The 22894-nt window shown below is 44.6% G+C and overlaps 1 protein-coding gene across 1 annotated transcript in view; it reads left to right on the top strand.

The window, feature by feature from the left end:
• Positions 1-22649, top strand: part of LOC116988958 (general transcription factor II-I repeat domain-containing protein 1) — a 124068-nt gene extending 101419 nt beyond the window's left edge. Inside the window, 5 exon segments of the mRNA XM_033046018.1 lie at positions 5605-5682; positions 8449-8641; positions 11337-11374; positions 14262-14377; positions 22414-22649. Of these exon segments, the coding sequence (XP_032901909.1) occupies positions 5605-5682; positions 8449-8641; positions 11337-11374; positions 14262-14377; positions 22414-22482 (494 nt within the window). The 3' untranslated portion in view covers positions 22483-22649.
• Positions 22650-22894: the final 245 nt, after the last annotated feature.

The following is a 22894-nucleotide window of genomic DNA, read 5'->3' as shown; positions in this document are numbered from 1 at the left end:
AATAGCGACATCTTCACCACATCTGTACACGCACCAAACTTACGCAAGAGAATGTTGGTCTGAACATGCAGCATACGTCGTTGCCTATAAATATCCTCATCATCTGTCATTTGTTCTGTAATAAAATGCCCAAAATATTATACCTTATTACAGACACCAGATTATTGTCAGACAATTTAAAATCAGGACATTTTAGACATTTATCATCTTTGGTTCCACAGATCATAACAGTACTCTTACAAGCATTATATTAAATATCATGTTCCACACCATACACAGAACATATAGTAAGGAGCTGCTGAAGACCAGTGCTAGATGGACTAAAGACCACAAGATCATCTGCATACATAATATGGTTCACTAAAATATTACCAATCATGCACCCAGTATTACAGGCTTTCAATTGTTTGGACAGATCATCAATATAAAGATTAAAAAGGACTGGGGACAAAATTCCCCCTTGTCTAACACCATTGCTAACCCCAAATGGGGCTGAGACCCTATTGCCCCATTTTATTTGCATAGTCTGGTGGGCATACCAGTTGGCCAGAATTCTAACAATGTATTCAGGCACCCCTCTTTGACTCATTTTACCAACTCATAAACAGCTCTCTGTGATTAACACGGTCAAAGGCTTTGGAAGCATCAATAAAGCACATAAGGATTGAGGAGTTTTTGCCTCCACATTTGTTTACAATCTCCTTTAGGGCAAATATGCACGTCAGTGCCATGTTTAGCTTTAAAACCAAGCTGGTTATCTGTGGAGTTAACAAACTTATTTACTCTCTCACGCAGAACTCTTTCTAAGACTTTTGACAATATGCTGGCTAAAGCTATGGGCCTGTAATTATTTAGGCTGCCTACTTTACCAGCTTTGTCCTTAATGACCGGCACTAACAGAACAGACAAGATTGAGTCTGGTAACAAGCCATGAATCATAAAGCCAGTAAAACAAATAGCAAGGAGAGGAACTATCCTCATACTCCCATACTTAAGAGGTTCAGCAGAGATATGATCCAAGCCACTTGCTTTGTTATTAGACAGCTTGTTCATGGCATGATACACCTCATGTGACATCATCACCATTGAGTCATTAGTCTCAATATTGTCCACCCTATACAAATCACTGGACACAGTTGAATAAAGTACTATAATGTTGTCGCCATAACCAGGGCTGCCAACATTGGGTGAGAGTTGGGAGTGAGAAATTGCGAGAGACCAAGCCCGAGGGAGTCTAGCGACTGGGGGGGGGGAGGAGAGGAGAGTGTCCCCCTCCCATTGGTACGGAACATTTTCATTTTTCAGCTTGAAATTGTGCAATATGGAGCATACTGTAACGAGTCTTTTAACTTACACTTGAATGCAATATATATGCTTTAAATTGGATTGGAGCATTTTTGAAAGGGGGAGGCAGTGCGAACACTGATCACTGGCCTTGGGGGTACCCTGTGAGGGAGTGGAGCAACCGAGTGGGGAGAGGGTGTGGAAGAAGGGTGTCCCCCCCTCCCTCCCAGGGTAGGAACTTTTTGAAATTTGATGTTTTAAAATCATGTTTTAGTGCACTGTAGAAGTATGATTTCAATGTTTTTTGTATGAAGTATTTTTAAGAGGTAACTTTTTAAGGGGTAATTTTATCCACACAAAGGGTGATGGGTGTATGGAACAAGCTGCCAGAGGAGGTAGTTGAGGCAGGGACCATCCCAACATTTAAGAAAAAGTTAGACTGATACATGGATAGGACAGGTTTGGAGGTATGGACCAAAAGCAGGTGGCGTAGCTGGGACATGTTGGCGGGTGTGGGCAAGTTGCTCCGAAGGGCCTGTTTTCACACTGTATCACTCTATGACTACATTATACCTCCACCATGCATGAATGCTTCAAAATCAAGTGATCGAGTTTTATTGCCATATACTCAAGCATAGAAACATAGAAAATAGGTGCAGGAATAGGCCATTCGGCCCTTCGAGCCAGCACTGCCATTCAATATGATCATGGCTATTCATCTAAAATCAGTACCTCTTTCCTGTTTTTTCCCCATATCCCTTGATATCGTTAGCCCCAAGAACGAAATGTAACTCTCTCTTGAAAACATCCAGTGAATTGGCCTGCACTGCCTTCTGTGGCAGAGAATTCCACAGATTCACAACTCTCTGCGTGAGGAAAGTTTGTTCTCATCTCAGTCCTAACTGGCCCCCCCTTTATTCTTAAACTGTGGCCCATGGTTCTGAACGCCCCCAACATCGGGAACATTTTTCCTGCAGTTACAGTAAGTGAAAATCTAGCAGGCAAGCAGGATGCTTTCACCAACCACCCCCATTTGAAGTCCACTATCTTCCACCGTATCTACCCAGTGCTTGGTACTTACTTCCAGCAGCCACTGGTTGTCTCTCTCCCCTGTCCTCCTCTCTCCCCTGTCTCACCCCTCTCACTCTCTCCACTTCCCTCTCTCTTCTCTCCCCCTCTCTCTCTCCCCTCTCTCTCCCCCCCTCTCTCTCCCCTCTTTCTCCCCCCCTCTCTCTCCCTCTCTCTCTCTTCCCCCTCTCTCCCTCCCACCTCACTCTCTCCCTCTCTCGTCCCCTCTCTCCTCTCTCTCCCCCCTCTCCCCTCTTTCCCCTAACTCTCTCCCCTCTCTTTCCCCTCTCTCTCTCACCCCCTCTCTCTCCCCCCCTCTCCCCTCTCTCGCTTCCCTCTCTCGCTTCCCTCTCTCTCTTCCCCCTCTCTCTTCCCCCTCTCTCCCTACCACCTCACTCTCACCCTCTCCCCTCTCTCTCCCCTCTCTCCCTCTCTCTCCCTTCTCTTTCCCCTAACTCTCTCTCCCCTCTCTTTCCCCTAACTCTCCCCCCACCTCTCTCTCTCCCCCTCTCTTTCTTCTCTCTCCCCCTCTTCTCTCTCTCTCTCTTTCTCCGTCCCTCTCTATCTCTCCCTCCCTCTCTATCTCTCCCTCCCTCTCTACACACTCTCCCCTCTCTCTCTGTCTTTCCTCTCACCTCTCTCTCTTCCCCCCCTCTCTCTCTCTCATCTCTCTCTCTCTCCCCCATTTCTTCCTCCCACCTCACTCTCCCCCTGGCTCTCGCTCCCCTCTCTCTTTCTCCTCTGTCTCTATCTCCTCTTTCTCTTTGCCCCCCATCTCTCTCTCTTTCCCCCTCTCTCCCTCTCTTTTACCACCCCTCTCTCTTCCCCCTCTCTCTCCCATTCTCTCCTACCCTCTCCTCCCTCTCCACCCCCTCTCTCTTCCCCCCCTCTCCCACCTCTCTCTCCCCCCTCTCTCTCCCCCCTCTCCCTCTTCTCTCTCTCCATTCACGCCCCCCCTCTCTCTCCCCCCCACTGTCTCCCTGTCTCCTTCCCCTCTCTCTCCACCTCCCTTTGAGAGTCTGTCCCTTCGGCACAGAGACTCTCGCGGCAGCGCACAACGCTTCCGACAGCTCCGCGGCCCGGGACACTCGCACTGTCCGGAGCTGCTCCATGGCCAGAGCTGCAGCGAGCGACTCGCAGCGCCGCAAAAACTCGCAAGTCCCGGCTCCCCGCATCTGTTCCCGCCGCTGGTTCTGCTCCCATCCCTCCCGCAGCCCCGGCTCTCCAACACCCGCGGACCATGCAGTTTATCCGAGTTTGGAAATTTTCGTTGAACACAACATTTCTCACCACTGAGCGTGAGAAATTTCTGATGAGCGTGAGGGCGTGAGAGTTTGCTTGAGGGCGTGAGTCTCACTCTCAAAGCGTGAGAGTTGGCAGCCCTGCCATAACTCCGCGATATTAGCTGTTCCGGAGATTCCAACTACAGTGCATGGTAGAGATGTTTTGCAACTGTTAAGAGCTCTCACTTCTTTCCAAAAATCAGTAGCATTGTTCCTTAGCAGCTTCTTAGCCATGGAATCAGCCCTCATAGCTTACTCATTTTTACAGATGAAGCGAACAGCATACTTATATCTTGTATTAGTGAGCTTCTTGTACTCAAACACAGGCCCCTGTCTGGGTCTACCTGCCATAGCCCATGATTTAATGGCTTCACTCGCTTCAGTATGATACTCAGCTACATACTTATTCCAGCCAGGCCTGATGTTATGTGTCTTATTTTTATGCTTGCAGTAGGGCCTACTGCCTACATATAAAGTACTTACTATATCAATATACGTGGAGCAGATATCTCTCCTGTACTTCATATCCTTACAATTAACATTACTACACATTATTGCATCTTTAGGTAGATAAATATTGCTTAAGGATTTATCTGTATGGGCATAATAGGCTAAGATGTCTTCCTTTGTGAGGGTTGACCAGTCAAGTTTTTTCTGTATTAAAGCTGTTTCTATCTATGGATACCACAGGTAGGTGTTCAACATTTATTGTCATAGCAACAGGTATATGATCAGTCATTGCTGCCCCGTACAGAATGCTCATACACCCCAATGAGGCATATGCATCAGCTGTACTAATACAGTGGTCCAGCCATGATGTGGTGTGCCAGGCCTCACTAATATAAGTATAACTATCTGTAGGTAAAAGCACTTTGCTTGACAATATTAAATTATAATCTGGACAGAACTGAGCCATATGATTGGCAAATAATGAGTTCCTATCTGATATATCTGCATTCATATCCCCAATGACATATACACTACAATAATTATTGCTTTGAATAAAGGAATAGATGATGAAACCAAGCCTATTTAAATATTCACCCTCATTCTGATGGCATTCATAGGGTGTATACACATTCAGAATAACAAATTAGTTGTTATTTTCCTACTAAAGGGGTCAGGGGTTATGGGGAGAAAACAGGAGAATGGGGTTAGGAGGGAGAGATAAATCAGCCATGATTGAATGGTGGATTAGAATTTATGGGCCGAATGGTCTAATTCTGCTCCTGTCACTTATGAACTTATAATCGTGTCTATTTAGAGTGTATGTATCTCTCATCAGAGGTGTCTTAATTGTTCCACGCTGCCGTGAGCCAGCTGTCCACAATTCATCTGACAAAGAGTCATTCAAGTGTGCAGAAAAGAGCTGCAGGTGCCGGTTTATGGAAACGGGCCCTTTGGCCCAACTCATCCATGCCGACCATGATGCCCATTTGCCTGCATGTGACCCATATTCCTCTCACCATATCCAGATCTGTATCATGTATAGTTGAACATCCCTCAAAAGTTACAACATGCTCCTTGAGAACTGAACAGGTATTTGTACTTTAAAGAAATGGTTTACACGTGTGAACGGACCTTGTATAAAAAAAAAACCCCTGCTTAGTTAGAATTCTGACTGAATCTTCCAGATATTATAGTGTTTTACTTTGACTATTGGCCAGGCCCTGTCATTGTTTTCCTGTGGATTTACTGCTATGTAAACTCTGTCACGGGCTGGAGTGAAAATGTAACCGGTAACTGTTGGTGTACAATAACAAAAACCGTTAGTGGTGTGTTAATCCCACAAAGGGTTAACTGTTATACAAATAAACCGAGTCATCGGTGGTGACAAGTGTTGGGGGTTGTGACTGGTTAGAAATACTATTCTGCCCTGGCTTTTTTTCCCAGTTCACTCGATTTCTTTGCTTCTGATGTATCTTTTACTTGATTATCATTATATTTTTTGTCAATTTTGACAATTTAGAGGACGAAGAGGCAAACCGACTTGGAGAGAAAGTAATCCTCAGGGAGCAGGTCAAGGAATTATTCAATGAAAAATACGGTACATTTAAATTATTTCAATATTGAGCCGATCTTTGTTCACAGTCATTTTTGTTTGCAGATTTTTGTTACATTATTTATAATTTTATGATCTTCAAAAGTGATTCATTTTGTTTTACAATTCTACACTCTTGTAATATGGTTAATCTTGCCATCTTCGTGATCTCCTTCCTCCACATGCTGTGAATCAGGAACTTCAACGGCAATGTAGCTATGTAGAAACAAGGAACTGCAGATGCTCGTTAAATCACAAGGACAAAAAGTGCTGAAGTAACTCAGCAGGTCAGGTAGCATAGGTGACGTTTTGAGCCGAGACCCGAAACATCGCCCATCCATGTTCTCCAGAGATGCTGCCTGACCTACTGAGTTACTCCGGCAAATTGTCACATCCAAAAGCACTTTTGTTACCTTGCTCAATTCCAATCAACATTAAGTAAGAAAGGATATTAATATTTTCTTCCACAGTTAAGCGGGTAGAGCTGCTGCCTCACAACGCCAGAGACTCGTGTTTGATCCTGACCTTGGGTGCTGTCTGTCTGGAGTTTGCATGTTCTCCCTGTGATTGTATGCGTTTCCTCCAGGTGTTCCAGTTTCCTCCCATATCCCAATGATGGAGTGTTTGTATCTTAATTGGCCTCTGTAAATTGCCCCTGGTGTGTAGGGAGTGGATGTGAAAGTGGGATGACATAGAACTAGTGTGAAGGGGTGATCGATGGTCGGCGTGGACCTGGTAGTCCAAAGGGCCTGTTTCCATGCTTTATCTGCAAACCAAAAAGTAATGTCATAAGGAATAGGAGTAGAATTAGGCCATATCGGCCCATCGAGCCTACTCCACCATTCAGTCATGGCTGATCTCTTCCTCTTAACCCCATTTTCCTGCCTTCTCCCCATAACCTCTGACAGCCGTACTAATCATGAATCTATTAGAAATCAAGAATGCCTTAGAAATATCCACTGATTGATGTAACGTTTGTGAATCTATTGGATTATCATAAAAACCCAACTTGATTCATTAAGGTCATTATGGAAGGAATCTTGCTCCACTCATCTGACCTGGTCTGTATGTAACTCCACATTACATACCTTAGTACTATGTGGTTAACCCTTAACTAACTTCCTAAATAGTCTAGCAAACATTAAACTACCTCCAAAGCTCACGACCAGTATAATGTGACAAGGCTTGCTGCTGCAGTTTAACCAGCTCAAACCCTGCAGTTACTCGAAGGAACTAACTGCTACGATTATCTTACTCTTTGGGGATGATCTGAGAGGAATCCTGACCCCAGATTAGGTCAATCCCAGTAATCGGCCTCCCTGACAAGTTAGCTTATTTAGTTGGGACATCTGAAGAAGGGTCCTGACCCGAAATATTACCTATCCATCTCTACCACAGATGTGACACACACACAGAATCAATCCCCCTACTCCTTACCTTCCACCCCATCAGCCGTCGCATACAACACATAATCCTCCGAGATTTCCGCCACCTCCAACGGGATCCCACCACTAGACACATTTTCCCATCTCCACTCCTTTCCGCCTTCCGCAGAGACCGTTCCCTCCGCAACTCCCTGGTTGATAATGCTTTCATTAAGAACCTTCAATCATTTCAGTGCAATGAAGACATAAATGCCAGCTAATGTTGATCAATAGCAGCACAATGGCACAGTTAGTAGATTTCCTGCTTCACAGTGCCAGGGAACAGGTTTGATCCTGACCATGGGTGCTGTCTGTGTGGAGCTTGCATGTTCTCCTTGTGACCACATTGGTTTCCTCCGGGTGCTCCGGTTTCTCCCACATCCCCAAAACGTGTGGCTTTGAGGTTTAATGGGTCTCTTCACGTGCAGGGAGTGGATGCAAAAGTGGGATAACATAGAATTAGTGTGAACAGATGGTCGGTGTGGACTCAGTGTCATAGAGTTGCAGAGAGATACAGTGTGGAAACAGGTCCTTCGACCCAACTTGCCCAACATGTCCCACTACACTGGTCCCACCTGCCTGCATTTGAGCCATTTCCCTCCAAACCTGTCGTATCCATATACCTCTCTAACTGTTTCTTAAATGTTGGGATAGTCCCAGCCTCAACTACCTCCTCTGGCAGCTTGTTCCATACACCCACCACCCTTTGTGTGAAAAAGTTATCCCTCAGATTCCTGTTAAATCTTTTCCCCTTCACCTTAAACCTATATCCAGAGGATATACCTATGTCCTCGATTCACCTACTCTGGGCAAGAGACAATGCATCTACCCAATCTATTCCTATCATGATTTTATATACTATAAGATCACCCCTTTTTCTCCTGCGCTCCAGGGAATATAGTCCCAGAGTACTTAACCTCTCCCTATTGCTCAGACCCTCCAGCCCTGGCACGATCCTTATAAATGTTCTCTGAACCCTTTCCAGCTTGGCAACATCTTTCCTATAACATGGTGCCCAGAAATGAACACAATTCTCTAAATGCAGTCTCACCAAAGTCTTATACAACTGCAACATGACTTGCCAACTTGCCAACTTCTATACTTAGTGGGCCGAAGGACCTGTTTCCATGCTGTATCTTTCAATCAATTTAATCATCAAATTAGCCATGAGGGTTGATTGGATTTCAAGCTTTCATCAGTGCATGTCAACTTAAACCCAACTCCTCCCGTTTGAACTGTTAAGAGTACCATGCATTCATAGTGGTTATATCAAAACCTAGATAATAATCAGTGGTGGTGCTCACTTTGTGCTCTTTGAAGTTCATACCTGTGATGTTTTACCTTCCAGGAGAAGCTCTGGGACTGAATCGACCAGTCTTGGTGCCATACAAATTGATCCGAGATAATCCAGAGGCTGTTGAAGTGACTGGACTACCAGATGACATCCTCTTCAGGAACCCAACCACCTACGATCTTAACCGGCTAGAAAAGATTCTGAAAGTCAAAGATCGAATTAGGATGATTATTAAAAGTCAGTTACAGTAAGTGTAAACATCTATTACTATCAATCCAATTCATTAGATAGATGCAAAGTGCTGGAGTAACTCAGCGGGACAGGCAGCATCTCTGGAGAGAAGAAAACGATGACGTTTCGGGCCGAGACCCTTCTTCAGACTCGACCCAAAATGTCACCCATTCCTTCTCACCAAACATGCTGCCTGTCGCGCTGAGTTATTCCAGCATTTTGTGTCTATCTTTGGTGTAAACCAGCATCTGCAGTTCCTTCCTACACAATCCAATTCATTAGTTCTACCTGTGTTGAAATGGAATTGAATTGAGTCACTAATGTGGAGTTTGCCAGTTTAGCATTCACTATCAATGAATAGAGAGAAATCACCCGCTTATAGAATTCAGCAGGTCAAACTGTGGATCTGTGGATGCCAAGGTAATAGTTTTGGGTGAAGCCCCTGATACAGAGTCTCATACTGAAGTGTCAACTATTTCTTTGCCTCCACAAATATTATTTGAATATTATTAGTTCACCCCCCATCAGTCTGAAGAAGGGTTTCGGCCAGAAACGTTGCCTATTTTCTTCGCTCCATAGATGCTGCTGCACCTGCTGAGCTTCTCCAGCATTTTTGTGTACCTTCGATTTTCCCGCATCTGCAGTTCCTTCTTAAACAATATTATTTGACCTGCTAGTGTTCTTCCAGGAGTTTATTGTTGGCCTGTACTTGCTCAGGTTAGAAAATCATTGGCAGGAGAAATAGTTCTCGTACTATTCTGCAAAAAATAGTTTGCACCTTTTTGATTTTCAGTTTGCTAGTGGGAGCTCTGTTAAAAGAGGCATTGATTTTGTGAAGTGAAGTGAGGCAGAGAGATTCTAAATGGAAAACATAGTTGTATTTAAATAGGAGCCAGGTCCACATTTTCTTGTGAGATCTTGTAATAATGCAAATGCATCTCCTAAACATGCAATTTCATCACCATTTTACGTTGGGAGGGTGAAGGTAAAGGAGCAATGGGTTTTGTTGAAGAAACAGGCATACAGGGAATAATCATGCCATTTTTCTTGAATTAAGACATTGAACTAAAGTTATGTTCACATATCCAATGCATCAATACAATCGTTACAGATAAATATTTTAAAAATGTGTCTTGCTCATTACTAAATAATCAAAGGTATTTTATTGGTCACATTCACATACACCTAGGTGTAGTGAAGTGAAATGCTTCTTGCCATTTTGCAGCACATAAAGGCGGATGCTTTAGCTTGGCTGCCATTTTCCCCTGATCTCCCCTCTCTCACTCAGCACTTTCATGAAGGTGGAAGCCTATTGTCAAGTAGAAGCTAAAAAGTCACAAAACAACAGCTTCTGTTTAGATTTTAACATTATCAACATTAAAGGGTAACGAAACAGGGAACCGAGACTAGAGGTAGAAGAACAGCTGAACAAATGTGTGGTCCGAGAGGCAGGTTTAAAGGAACATCTGAAAGAAGGAGAGAGGCAGATGGTTGGGGAGGAAATGCCAGAGTTCAGGCACTGGATGGCTGGAAGCCAGTGGCGAGGTGAAGATGGCAGTGGGCCAGTTCCGCTCGAGGGACCTGCAGCAGCTCTTCCATTCCTTCAGGCCCACATGGAAACAGCAATACGGTTAAACTATCAAATTCTCTGAGAATTGTCTGCTTCTACAAGCCAGCAGTGAAAGGAAGTGCATGTTTGAAGTTAAAACATGCTGCAGGCGGATTTGGAGCTCCATTTAATAACATAACCTGATTTCCATTGGAGGTGACATTCTTCATAGATTGCTGCCTTATGAGGTCAAACTTTTTTTTTTCCCCCCAACAGAGTGCCTGTTTCATCTGTTCAAATTATAATACAGAATTTAGGCTATTACTGAAAATCATGAAAGTAACTAGACAGTAATTCACATGGTGCTCAAAGAAAAATTACTCTGCAATATTGGGCCGAGTCATGGTGGCTGTTGTAAGGCGTTTCTGCACACATGAGTCCCATACTCAGAGCTGTGGTGAGCCCAGGACCTGCTGTGTGACAGACGCCACGAATGTACTCACTCCACCCTACTGATGGAGGCTGGCAGTGAAATCCACCCTTATTGCCATTCTTAAGTCCTAGGAGCAGAATTAGGCCACTCGGCCCATCATGTTTACTCTGCCATTCCATCATGGCTGATTTATCTTTCCCTCTCAACCCCATTCTCCTGCATTCTCCCCATAACCCCTGGCACACATTCTTCAGTAGCTCCTAAAAAGGTCATCCACCTTCCCAATCCTATGCCAGGTCAGGCTTTGTGTATGATTGATAAATTTCAATGGGATTTTGTCAACCTAGAATTCGTTCATTTAAAAAAAAAATATATCGCCATATAAAGGTGTTATGTTGTTGTTTTGCTAATTTGAAATTTATTTTAAAAGCTTTATTATTGAAAGCCAATAAAGAATGCTTTAACTAAGGTTGAGTGCTTGTGATGCTGCTGAGGCCTCATTCTATCCCATTGCCCAACTCTCTGGTGCAGAGGGTCCACAAGGTGACCCTTCTCCTCGAGCCCAGGTATGTGTGGGCCAGAACTGAAGCAGTCAGACTGGTTCAGGATGATTCAGCCCAGTGAGGATTAGAGTGGAGAATGTTCTAGATTCGATAGATATGGCTGTCAAGTGTGAAGGCCGGGCTTTACTCAATGGTAACTAACACGTTTTTTTTTAATCCTTTGCAGGCCTTTTGCAGAAATTTGTAATGAAGCATCTAAATCAGGTGAGGTATCATATGTTTCTGTCGCTCCACATAAGAGAGTACTGTGCAAGAACATCTCAATAATGTATCAGTGGGTCAGCCAGCATCCTTGGAGAACATGGAGTGGTGACGTTTCTGTCTGAAGAATGGTTCCGACCCAAAACTCACCTATCCCTATTCTCCAGGTATGTTGCCTGGCCCGCTGAGTTACTCCAGCACCTTGGTAAACCATCATCTGCAGTTCCTTGTTTCGACTCAACAATCTACCCATCAGCTGCTTCCCTTCCAGTTAGATTGAACCAAACGGACAGTGGGTGCAGCTGCAGTGTCGGTGAGAGGGGAAGATGGATTGAGAAACTGAGCGGCTGCTCCTGATCATTGTTTGATGATTCCCGGAGATGCCTTGGGTCTGTGTAGCAAGCATATGGAGTGAGCAAGTCGTATCAGTGGCCGCTGTGTGTCTTGCAAAGCTCGACCATTGTGTGGGTGAATAAAACCAAGCTGAGAGTTCTCAGGATAACAGATCCTCATTTTAGTTTAGTTTAGAGGTACAGCACGAAACAGGCCCTTCGGCCCACCGAGTCTGCGCCGATCAGCAATTCCCCATACATTAGCACTATTCTACGCACCAGGAACAAATTACAATTTTTACCAAAGCCGATTAACAAACAAACCTGTAGGAAACTGGAGCACCCAGAAAAAACCCACGCAATCACAGAAAAAACTTAACAAACTCTGTAGAGACAGCACCAGTGGTCAGGATCGAACGCGGGTCTCTGGCGTTATAAGGCAACAACTCTACTACTGCACCAACATGCTGCCGATTTGAATCGAGAGGGCAGGAGGCAAGATCAGGAAATATCACCGGGGGACTCCACTTCCTGACTGGTGTTTTAGCTGAATCTCAGGGTAAAGAAAGACCCGTTTCCACTCTAGTTATGAAGTTGCTGACCCAGCATGGGACCTGCAGATGCAGGTGGGGTTGGAACTGTGCATGGAGTCTTGGAGGGGACGTGCTCTCTTCACAGTTTAAGCTGGGCTTCTGCTCGCCCCCAGCAATGAGTTAGATGCCCCTCCTCCATCCTGGGTCAGGGACTTGTCAATGTTTGAAGGAAAGCTGCACTTTTTTGGAGACAGCATTGAGAATGTCCTTGTATTGTTGCCTGTGTTAAACTGATAATCTCTTGCAGTGGGGGCTCAGGGTCGTGCCTTTTGCAGGATCTGGTGACAGCCGCGTGAACAATATGACCTGCCCATTGAAGGGAACTATAATTAGAGCCCCTAAGCTGGGGCTTTAGCCTTCCTTATCTTAGACTTGGAGTATGTTCTCGAGAGAGAGCCCAGAGTCAAGAGTGTTTTGTTGTCTTATGTCCTGAAGCTGAACAATTAAATTCTTACTTGAAGCAGCACAACAGGTATGCAAACATAGAACTCAGTAGGTACCATGTAAGTTAGTTTAGTTTAGAGATACTGCGTGGAAACAGGCCCTTCGGCCCACCGAGTCCTGCACCGACCATCGATCCCTGTACATTAACACCACTCTACACACACTAGGGACAATTTACATTTATACCAAGCCAATTAACCTACAAACCTGGATGTCTTTGGAGTGTGGGAGGAAAACCCACAGGGAGAACGTACAAACTCCGTACAGACAACACCCGTAGTCGGGATCAAACCTGGGTCACTGGTGCTGTAAGCACTGTGAGGAAGCAACTCTACTGCTGCATGACCGTGCCGCCCAAAACAACAAAACAGTTCATTAAACAACAACAAAAAGTTCATTATAAAAAAAACATCCTTGGTTGTACCACGCCAGTCCTGCCAGGAGCCTGCTGTAGCTAATACTTATGTAAAGCACACAGCAGGGCAGACACCACAAATCTAGTAAACCACAAACTTTGTCCTGGAGTTGACTTTTTAATAGCTTTCCTTGGGTGGATGTTCAGAGAGTGCCCTGGCACAGTGAAGCCAGTAGTACATGTTGTCATCAATGTCTGCCTCAGCTGAGAGATGGCTGCACAGATGCAGGAGATGATTCACATTTTCAGGTCTATATCAGAGAGTATTGTTGTCCAGCATAGAAGTTGGCTTGGATAAAATGCTGAGTTGATGTTGTTAGTGAGTTACTCCAGCATTTTGTGTCCATCTTCGGTTTAAACTGCAGTTCCTTCCTACACATTCCAATTCATTAGTTCTGCCTGTGTTGAAATGGAATTGAATTGAGTCACTAATGTGGAATTTGCTGCAGTAACTCTGCGCCACAGGCAGCATCTCTGGAGAGAAGGAATGGGTGACGTTTCGGGTCTGAAGAAGGGTCTCAACCCCAAACATCACCCATCCCTTCTCTTCAGAGATGCTACCTGTCCAGCTGAGTTACTCCAACTTTTTGGGTCCATCTTCGATTTAAACCAACATCTGCAGTTTCGTTCTACACAGAATTTGGCTCGCTAGTCAGTTAAGAAGGAATTACACCAGTATGGGATGAGAGAGTACCAATCCTCTGATCAATACCATCAGGTTTCCTTTCTTAATGAGGGTTGGTTTGCCTGTCAGTCGGCACAATAGTCTGTTTCTAGATTTATTTTAACTGGACGTAAATTCTTCATGGTTTAAATATCCAATCAGGTGGCAATGACTAGTCCAGTAACAAATACACCCGATGTTTATGTATGAGAGGAACCTCTCCTCAAGACTACAAAACACCCGTCAACCTCCCTAGAGTTCTACTCATGAAAGGAGCCATCCTCTCGGGAGTGAGGAGGGGGCACAAAAAGCCATAACGTTCAATAGGATGGGTACAAGAGCCAGAACGTTGAATAGGAAAGGTTTGGGGTTGGCTGGAGTTTAACTGTAAACTACCTTCTGACCACTGGTAACACTGTGTACTTTGTCTTATCTTTTCAAGCATCCAAATCAGAAATAATGCACAAACGAAAGAGAAGAAGAGTATCGGAAGGCAACGTCGTACCATCATCTTCTAACATGGAAGCAGGTGTATCGCCAAACCCCGTCTCCCTTGTGGTAATGATTTATTTTAGATTTTACATGGTGTTGATTCTGGTGTTTTTCATTCCCCGTCAGTGAGTGGCATGGCAGGACCGTGGTTACGTGTTCTTATCCATCGCACGGTTGATGAATCTGAACAGAGGCTGTATTCCTGCCATGACGGTGTTGAATGACGTGCAGAAGCATGTTTCCCATGGCCGCTAAATGTAGATCTGTGCCGGCACCTGTTACTAGACCAATAGATCTAGGCCAATAGATTCCCTTTCCCCTGACTCTCAGTTTGAAGAAGGGTCTCAACCCGAAATGTCACCTATTCCTTTTCTCCAGAGATGCTGCCTGACCCACTGAATTACCCCAACTCTTTGTGCCTGACCTCCGCTGGATTTCCCGGTGAGTACCAGGGTGCTAGTCAGGCTTTACCACCCCTTATCAGATGGGAGAGTGAGTCCCTTAGTGTTGAACTTCCATCCAGTCTCTGGGAGGGGAAACCAGGGAATGCTGGTGATAGGATGGAGCTTGGCTCTAAAATTACCATAGATTGGCCAGAGATCATATGAATGACAACATCCAGCAACTGATAATCCTGAACCAACTGAGGGAGAGACAAAACACAATACATTTTTCCTCCAAAATAAGCAATAAACAGCAGAAATTAAGGGGAGAATTTCTATGTTAAAAATTCATAGAAATTGAATTTAATTTCTATGAATTTTTAACATAGAAATTCTATGATAACATTGTGACATTCCGAAAGATTTCTCGAAAAGTGGCTAGAAATCGTGGGGTAGTCTAGAAGAATTCTAGATTTTCTCACCACTGGATGACTCTTTGTTGAGTACAATGCTTGATCCATTCATTGTTGTGGCATATTCTCCTTTAATGCCAAAAACAGCTATCAGCTTCACTTAGCTTCAATTACTACTTCAAGGCACCATCTGCTATTTGTTCCACACCACAAGGAACTGGATGTTTTTCAAATTATACAATGTACAATTGATGGTTTTCCTGTGGATGTCACTAGTTGTACATTGTATAGTTTGAACATTTGAAATGTTTCCTAGAGATATCACCTCTCTCATCCGCAGTGACATCGCCTCCACTGAGTTTCCCGGTCATAGATTCTGGGTGACCATTGATATAGTTCCAAGGAACCCCTGTAAATGATACTTATGAAGAATTCTTATAACTAGATCCAGATTCAAATTAGATTATTGCCATGTACACAATGACAATAATCAGAGTGCAATGAAGCTCACATATGGATACATATACTTGTGATAAATACAATACAATGAGTGTAAAACAGAAGATTGGTGCAAGATTGTAGTGTCATCTGAATAGTGCAAAAGAATACCAATGTACAATAACGACATAACCAAATGAGGTAGAGCTATGAGTAAGAATACATAGCAGCACTTCTGGGAATGAGGTATGAATGTGGTGATAGGTTCAGGACTCGGATAGCAGTAGGGAAGGAACTGTTCTTAAGTCTGGACCTCCGAGCTTTCAAGCCCCTCTATTTAGTTCAGTTTAGTTTAAATTAGTTTGTTGTCACATGGTACAATGAAAAGCCTTTTTGGTACGCGCTATCCAGCCAGCAGAAGACTGCTCATGATTCACAAGAAGCCACCCACAGTGTACAGGTCGAGACCCTCTGTGGAGTTTGCAGGTTTGCCCTATGACGATGTGGGTTTCCTCCCTCATCTGAAGGATTTGTAGGTTGGTAGGTTAATCAACCACTTTAAATGACCCCCAGTGGATGGGACAGTGATAGGATCGGGGAGAAATGGATGAGAACGTGTGGAGAACAAAAAGTAGTCTTGGTGGAAATGGGGGGTTGATGTTCATTGCAAACTCAGTAAGTCAATTTCTGTGCTGAATTTCTTTTTAAAATCGGTAATATCGCAGGTGGAGAATCTTTCATCAGAACTAACCAGTACTTCAACAAACTGGAAAGGCTAGTGATCTGAAATTGTTGAATTCAATGCACTGAGGATTGCAACACCCTCCCCACCCAAAAAAACCCAGTTATCTATTCCTTTCTCTAGAGATGCTGCCTGACCTGCTGAGTTACTCCAGCTTTTTTGTGTCTGCCTTTAGTTTTAACCACCATCTGCAGTTCCTCCCAACACACGTAGTCAGTATGTGCCTTAAATCTAACGGGCTTTCTTGGTACGGCAAGAGACAAGAGGGGAATGGGAGCAGCATGTTGTGATGTGCCAATGTCAACACATCAGCGAGGTCTGCACCAGTTGTTTACAGTCCAAGGTGATTTACATTTTCAAGTGCAATCATTGACACATTATTTGACTGTCATGACTATGTTTGGACAAGCTGGTAATTAATGACCTGGGGCACTTCACAATGCCATGCATAATTTTGAGTCATAGAATCCCTGGTGATGTCCCTCAACATCACCCCCTCCCCGGGCACTTTCCGTTGCAACCGCAAGAAATTCAACACCTGTCCCTTTGCCTCCCCCCTCAACTCCATTCAAGGACCCAAGCAGTCGTTCCAGGTGCGACAAAGGTTCACCTGTATCTCCTCCAACCTCATCTACTGCATCCACTGCTCTAGATGCCAGCTGATTTATATCGGTGAGACTAAGCGGAGGTTGGGCGATCGTTTCGCCGAACACCTCCGTTCAGTCCGCAAGAACCTACCTGAACTCCCGGTGGCTCAGCACTTCAACTCCCCCTCCCATTCCCAATCCGACCTCTCTGTCCTGGGTCTCCTCCATTGCCAGAGTGAGCAACACCGGAAATTGGAGGAACAGCACCTCGTATTCCGCCTGGGTAGGCTGCGGCCGGCGGGCATGAACATTGAATTCTCCCAATTTTGCTAGCCCTTGCTGTCTCCTCCCCTTCCTTAACCCTCGAGCTGTCTCCTCCCACCCTCCCGCCCTCGGGCTCCTCCTCCTCCCCTTTTTCATTCCTTCTCCCCCCCCACCCCCTATCAGTCTGAAGAAGGGTTTCGGCCCGAAACGTCACCTATTTCCTTCGCTCCATAGATGCTGCTGCACCCGCTGAGTTTCTCCAGCATTTTTGTGTACCTTCCCTGAAACTTATCCCAGCTGCCGCCATTCTCACTCTCCCCACTGGTCCATTCACACATCTACTTGTTCTCAGTCAGATAATATATTTAACATGTTCCCATATCATGTTCCTGGCTGTGGGTTTTAATTTGTCTCCAATGTGCACTCCTCATACCCAATCTCTGTGATCTATCCCAGCTTGTCTCCTTTGCACTTGGTCAGGTATCCCAAGCACATGTGAAGATCAAGCTTTCCCCTATTCTGATTCTACCAGTGTTTATTATGGGGCAGAGAATTCCACAAACTCACAAGTGTGTGTGAAAAGGTGTTTCCTCGTCTCTGTTCTCAATGGCTTACCCCTTATTCTTAAACTGTGGCCCCTGGTTCTGGACTCCCCCAACATCAGGAACATGTTTCCTACCTCTAGCGTGTTCAAACCCTTAATAATCTTATATGTTTCAATAAGATACCCTCTCATCCTTCTAAACTCCAGAGTACACAAGCCCAGCCGCTCCATTCTCTCAGCATATGACAGTCCCGCCATCCCGGTAATTAACCTTGTAAACTTACGCTGCACTCCCTCAATAGCAAGAATGTCCTTCCTCAAATTAGGGGACCAAAATTGCACACAATACTCGAGGTGTGGCTTCTCTACGGCCCAATACAACTGCAGAAGGACCTCTTTGCTCCTATACTCAACTCCTCTTGTTATGAAGGCCAACATGCCATTCGCTTTCTTCACTGCCTGCTGTACCTGCATGCATACTTTTATTGACTGATGAACAAGGACCCCCAGATCCCGTTGTACTTGGGACGACAGATGGCACAATGGGCTAAGTGTTCGGCTGGCAACCGGAAGGTAGCCGGTTCGAATCCCGCTTGGAGTGCATACTGTCGTTGTGTCCTTGGGCAAGACACTTCACCCACCTTTGCCTGTGTGTGAATGTGTGTAAATGTGTGTGAGTGATTGGTGGTGGTCGGAGGGGCCGTAGGCGCAGATTGGCAGCCACGCTTCCGTCAGCTGTGGCTACAGAAGTAGCTTACCACCACCGAGTGTGACTGAGGAGTGAATGAATAATGCGATGTAAAGCGCCTTGAGTATTAGAAAGGCGCTATATAAATCCCATCCATTATTATTATTATTATTATTACTTCCCCTTTTCCTAACTTGACACCATTTAGGTAATAATCTGCCTTTCTGTTTTCGCTACCAAAGTGGATAACTTCACATTTATCCACATTATACTGTATCTGCCCACTCACCCAACCTGTCCAAGTCACTCTGCATTCTTATAGCATCCTCCTCAGAGTTCGCACTGCCACCCAGCTTTGGGTCATCTGCAAATTTGTATTCATATTCGAGAAGAGGTTGGTGCATTCTCATCGTGTTCCCAGTCCTCACTGTCCCCAAAAGAATAGAAGAAATTGACAACGTAAAGCTCCAAATGACACAAGCAGTGTATTCACAAGTTCACACATTATAGGAGTAGAATTAGGCCATTCAGCCCACTCCATCATTCAATCATGGCTGATCTCTGCCTTCCTAATTCCATTTTCCTGTCTTCTCTCCGATGTTGTGTGTGGAAACCAAATGCAAATTAGGTGACTTCTTTACTTTGACAATAAACCATAAAAAATAAACTATGAAAAATACAATAACAAAGAACAGTGCATGGCTTTTTACATTTGCTGTAACTGCCTCCTGGATCAGGCTGACCAAATAACGAACTATTTCCTTGATAAATCAATAGTCCTTTATTGTCACGTGTATCGAGGTACAGTGAAATTTGATTTACCGTACAGTCATACCAAAAAAGCAACAAGATACAAAACTACATAAAGATTAAACATAAACCTAACTCCAGTGTAATATCCTAGCAAAAATTCAAGGTGCCGACTTTTAATGCAGTGTGATTGCTGGAACGCTTTCAGATCTCCACCAACTCCCACATCTTCCAGCTGGAACTCACCACCTTCCCAGCCATGGGTATACAGAGTCAGAGGCTCAGGGGCTAGTTATCAACCGCAGGAAGCAGGGTGGAATACATGCCCCAGTCTGCATCAATGATGCTGACTAGTTCATGAGGTGGCAGGTCTGTAGAGGGATCGAGTAGGCCAAACCATGTTTCTCTTAGAATTGAGTCTCTGAGGTGACCTTTATTGGGTCATGCAAAACACTGAGGAGATTACAGGATAGAGAGGAGGAGAGGGATGGTTGAGGAGTCAAGATGAAGAGTTCCACCTCCAGTTTAAATTCCATTTGGAATATTTTGGAGGACTAAGAAACCAAGAACCAAGCACATTTTCAGAGTACGTATCAATAAACAATGCTCATTATTTTTAAGATTGTTCAAGGTGTGGACTCTTGTACATCAGCGAGATCAAGCGCAGATTGAGCGATCGTTTCGGGGAACACCTTCGCTCATCACGCCTGAACCTGCCTGATCTCCCGGTTGCTGGACTCTTTAATTCTCCGTCCCATTCCTCCACAGACCTTTCTGTCCTAGGTCTCCTCCATTGTCAGAGTGAGACTAAACACAAATTGGAGGAACAGGATCTCATATTTCGCTTGGGCAGCTTGCAGCCCAGTGGTATGAATTTTGATTTCTCTCACTTCAGGTAGCCCCGGCATTCCCTCCCTCTCTCTCTCTCTCTATTCTTCCCCCATCCAAGTCGCACATGCTTCTCATTTTCACCCAACAAACAGCTACCAATGGCCTTTTTATCATCGTTACTTTTTTGCATATCTTTCATTCATTGTTCTTTATCTCTCCACATCACCATCTATATCTCTCGTTTCCCTTATCCTTAACGAGTCTGAAGAAGGGTCTCGACCCGAAACGTCACCCATTCCTTCTCTCTAGAGATGTTGCTTGTCCCGCTGAGTTACTCCAGCTTTTTGTGTTTATTCTCACTATTTTTAAGCTTTATTTGCATTATTGACAGATATCACATTCCCTAATGAACTTAAATTAACCAAGTTACTCACCACTCTTGATATATTATACATTTTTTGTCATTATAATCAACTCTTATGGTGCTACTTCCCACTGTGAACTATCCAACACTTGTTCTATGATGCAGCTTATTTCATCTTTAATTCTTCTGTACATGAGCGTTCATCCCCCTGTTTAATTCCCCTGTTTAATTCCTCTCAATCAAACCTTGGTTTTTATATTACCTTCATATCTGGTTGGTTTTATCTACTTTAAGCTAGTCTACATTATTATTATTTATCTTTAACTATAATATACTTGCCTACAATAAAGACTAGACAAAATGTAAATACTGAAGACAATGAGCGGCACGGTGGCGCAGAGTTGCTGCCTTTCAGCGCTTGCAGCGCCAGAGACCTGGGTTCAATCCCAACTACGGCTGCTGTCTGTACGGAGTCCGTGACTGTGTGGATTTTCTCAGAGATCTTAAGTTTCCTCCCACACTCCAAAGACATACAGGTTTGTAGGTTAATTGGCTTGGTATAAGTGTAAATTGTCCCCAGTATGCATTGGGTAATATTAATGGGCGGGGATCGCTGATCAGTGCGGACTCGGTGGGCCCAAAGTCCTGTTTCTGCCCCGTATCTCTAAACTAAGCAGAAATTATTGGAATTTAAATACCCTGTATAAATGGATAAGACTTGCTTCATGGACATCGCATGAAAAAAATATTGGATGCAAAATAATACCAGTCTACAATCTAGCACTGATCACATTTCCGAGTTTTCTGTACAACTACCTTGTCAGTAAAACCTGTTTACTTATATAAACATAAAACCCAATTTCCACAACTACAGATGTAGCCTGCCAATTAATCAGGTAATTACTTACAAGTGCCACAGGTTGTCAGCTTGTTCACTATTGATTAAAACAAGTGCCGGCAAGTCTTTTAAGGCATCAAAGTAGACCTGAGTTGGGAGAGAGATGTTTAAAGTTTGAGGAGGAGGAAGATTTTTTCTGCAAAATCACCATTTCTTTGGTGTGACTATCTCTGGTTGTGCAGGTCCAGGCGCAGGTTCAGAGCGACCACAGATTTGAACTCGGGTGTATCCTGTATGATGCAACTCTTAATGCAGATCTCAGTTTATTTGTTTAAGAAAGAACTGCAGATGCTGGAAAAATCGGTAGACAAAAAATGCTGGAGAAACTCAGCGGGTGAGGCAGCATCTATAGAGAGAAGGAATAGGCGATGTTTCGGGTCGAGACCCTTCTTCAGACTGATGTCGGGGGGGGGGGGGGGGGAAGGAAAGGAAGAGACGGAGACAGTAGGCTTTGTGGGAGAGCTAGGAAGGGGAGCTGAAGTGCTGAGCAACCAGGAGATCAGGTTAGTTAATATGAACTGAGCGGAGGTGTTGGGCGAAGTGATCGCCGAGTCTGCACTTGGTCTCGCCAATGTAGAGAAGCTGGCACCTGCAACAGCGGATGCAGTAGATGAGGTTGGAGGAGATGAAGGTGAACCTCTGCCTCACATGGAAAGACTGATTGGGTCCTTCGATGGAGTCGAGGGGGGCGGTAAAGCGACCAGTGTAGCATTTCCTGCGGTTGCAGGGGGGAGTACCCAGTGAGGGGGAGGTTTAGGTAGGAAGGGACGAATTGACCAGGGAATTGCAGAGGGAACAGTCTCTGCGGAAAGCGGAAAAGAGAGGAGATGGGTAGATGTGGCCAGTGGTGGGATCCCGTTGGAGATGGCGAAAATGTCGGAGGATTATATGTTGTATGCGATGGCTGATGGGGTGGAAGGTGAGGGAGGACAAGGGGGACTCTGTCCTTGTTACGAGTCGGGGGATGGGGTGTAAGAGCGGAGCTGCTGGATATAGACTCAGGTGAGAGCCTCATCTATAATAGAAATGGGGATCCTCTGTTCCCTAAAGAATGAGGACATCCCCGATGCCTTATTTGTTGTTCAGCATTAAATAAATTAATTCCTGCAACTGGGAGGATTTGCATTTGGGATGGTTCTGAGGACAGTAACCTGCCCATTATGTGCACTAACATTTTCATGTCTTTCTCTCTCTCCACAGCAGTGGCCGATGTACCTGGTAGACTACGGCGCAGTCAACATGCAGATTCAACGGCCTGTAAATTTTTAAGCAGCACTGTTCTCAAAACCAAGCATGACTTTGAAAATAAAAACATGTAATTATGTACCATAATTGTACAGTATGAACTGTAATATTTCCTTCTAGAATGCATCCTGATTTTTACACTGTCTCCATGTGATCAAGGGCTTTAAATAAATGTGTTGCCTTGCAATCAAGCAAAGTGCCAATTGTGTTTGTGATAGAGTCGAGCTCACAGAGGTTTGGTTAGCAGTGAAATTTTGCTGATAAAGCAGCTGCTTCACACTCCAGCTCACTAGTTTCAATTCTAACCTCAGGTGCTGTCCTTATGGAGTCTGCACATAGAAACATAGAAAATAGGTGCAGGAGTAGGCCATTCGGCCCTTCGAGCTAGCACTGTCATTCAATGTGATCATGGCTGATCATCCAACTCAGTATTCCG

This window comes from Amblyraja radiata, chromosome 28 (assembly GCF_010909765.2).
Source record: "Amblyraja radiata isolate CabotCenter1 chromosome 28, sAmbRad1.1.pri, whole genome shotgun sequence".
Taxonomy (NCBI): Eukaryota; Metazoa; Chordata; class Chondrichthyes; order Rajiformes; family Rajidae; genus Amblyraja; species Amblyraja radiata.
This window is presented reverse-complemented; position numbering and strand designations above follow the sequence as displayed.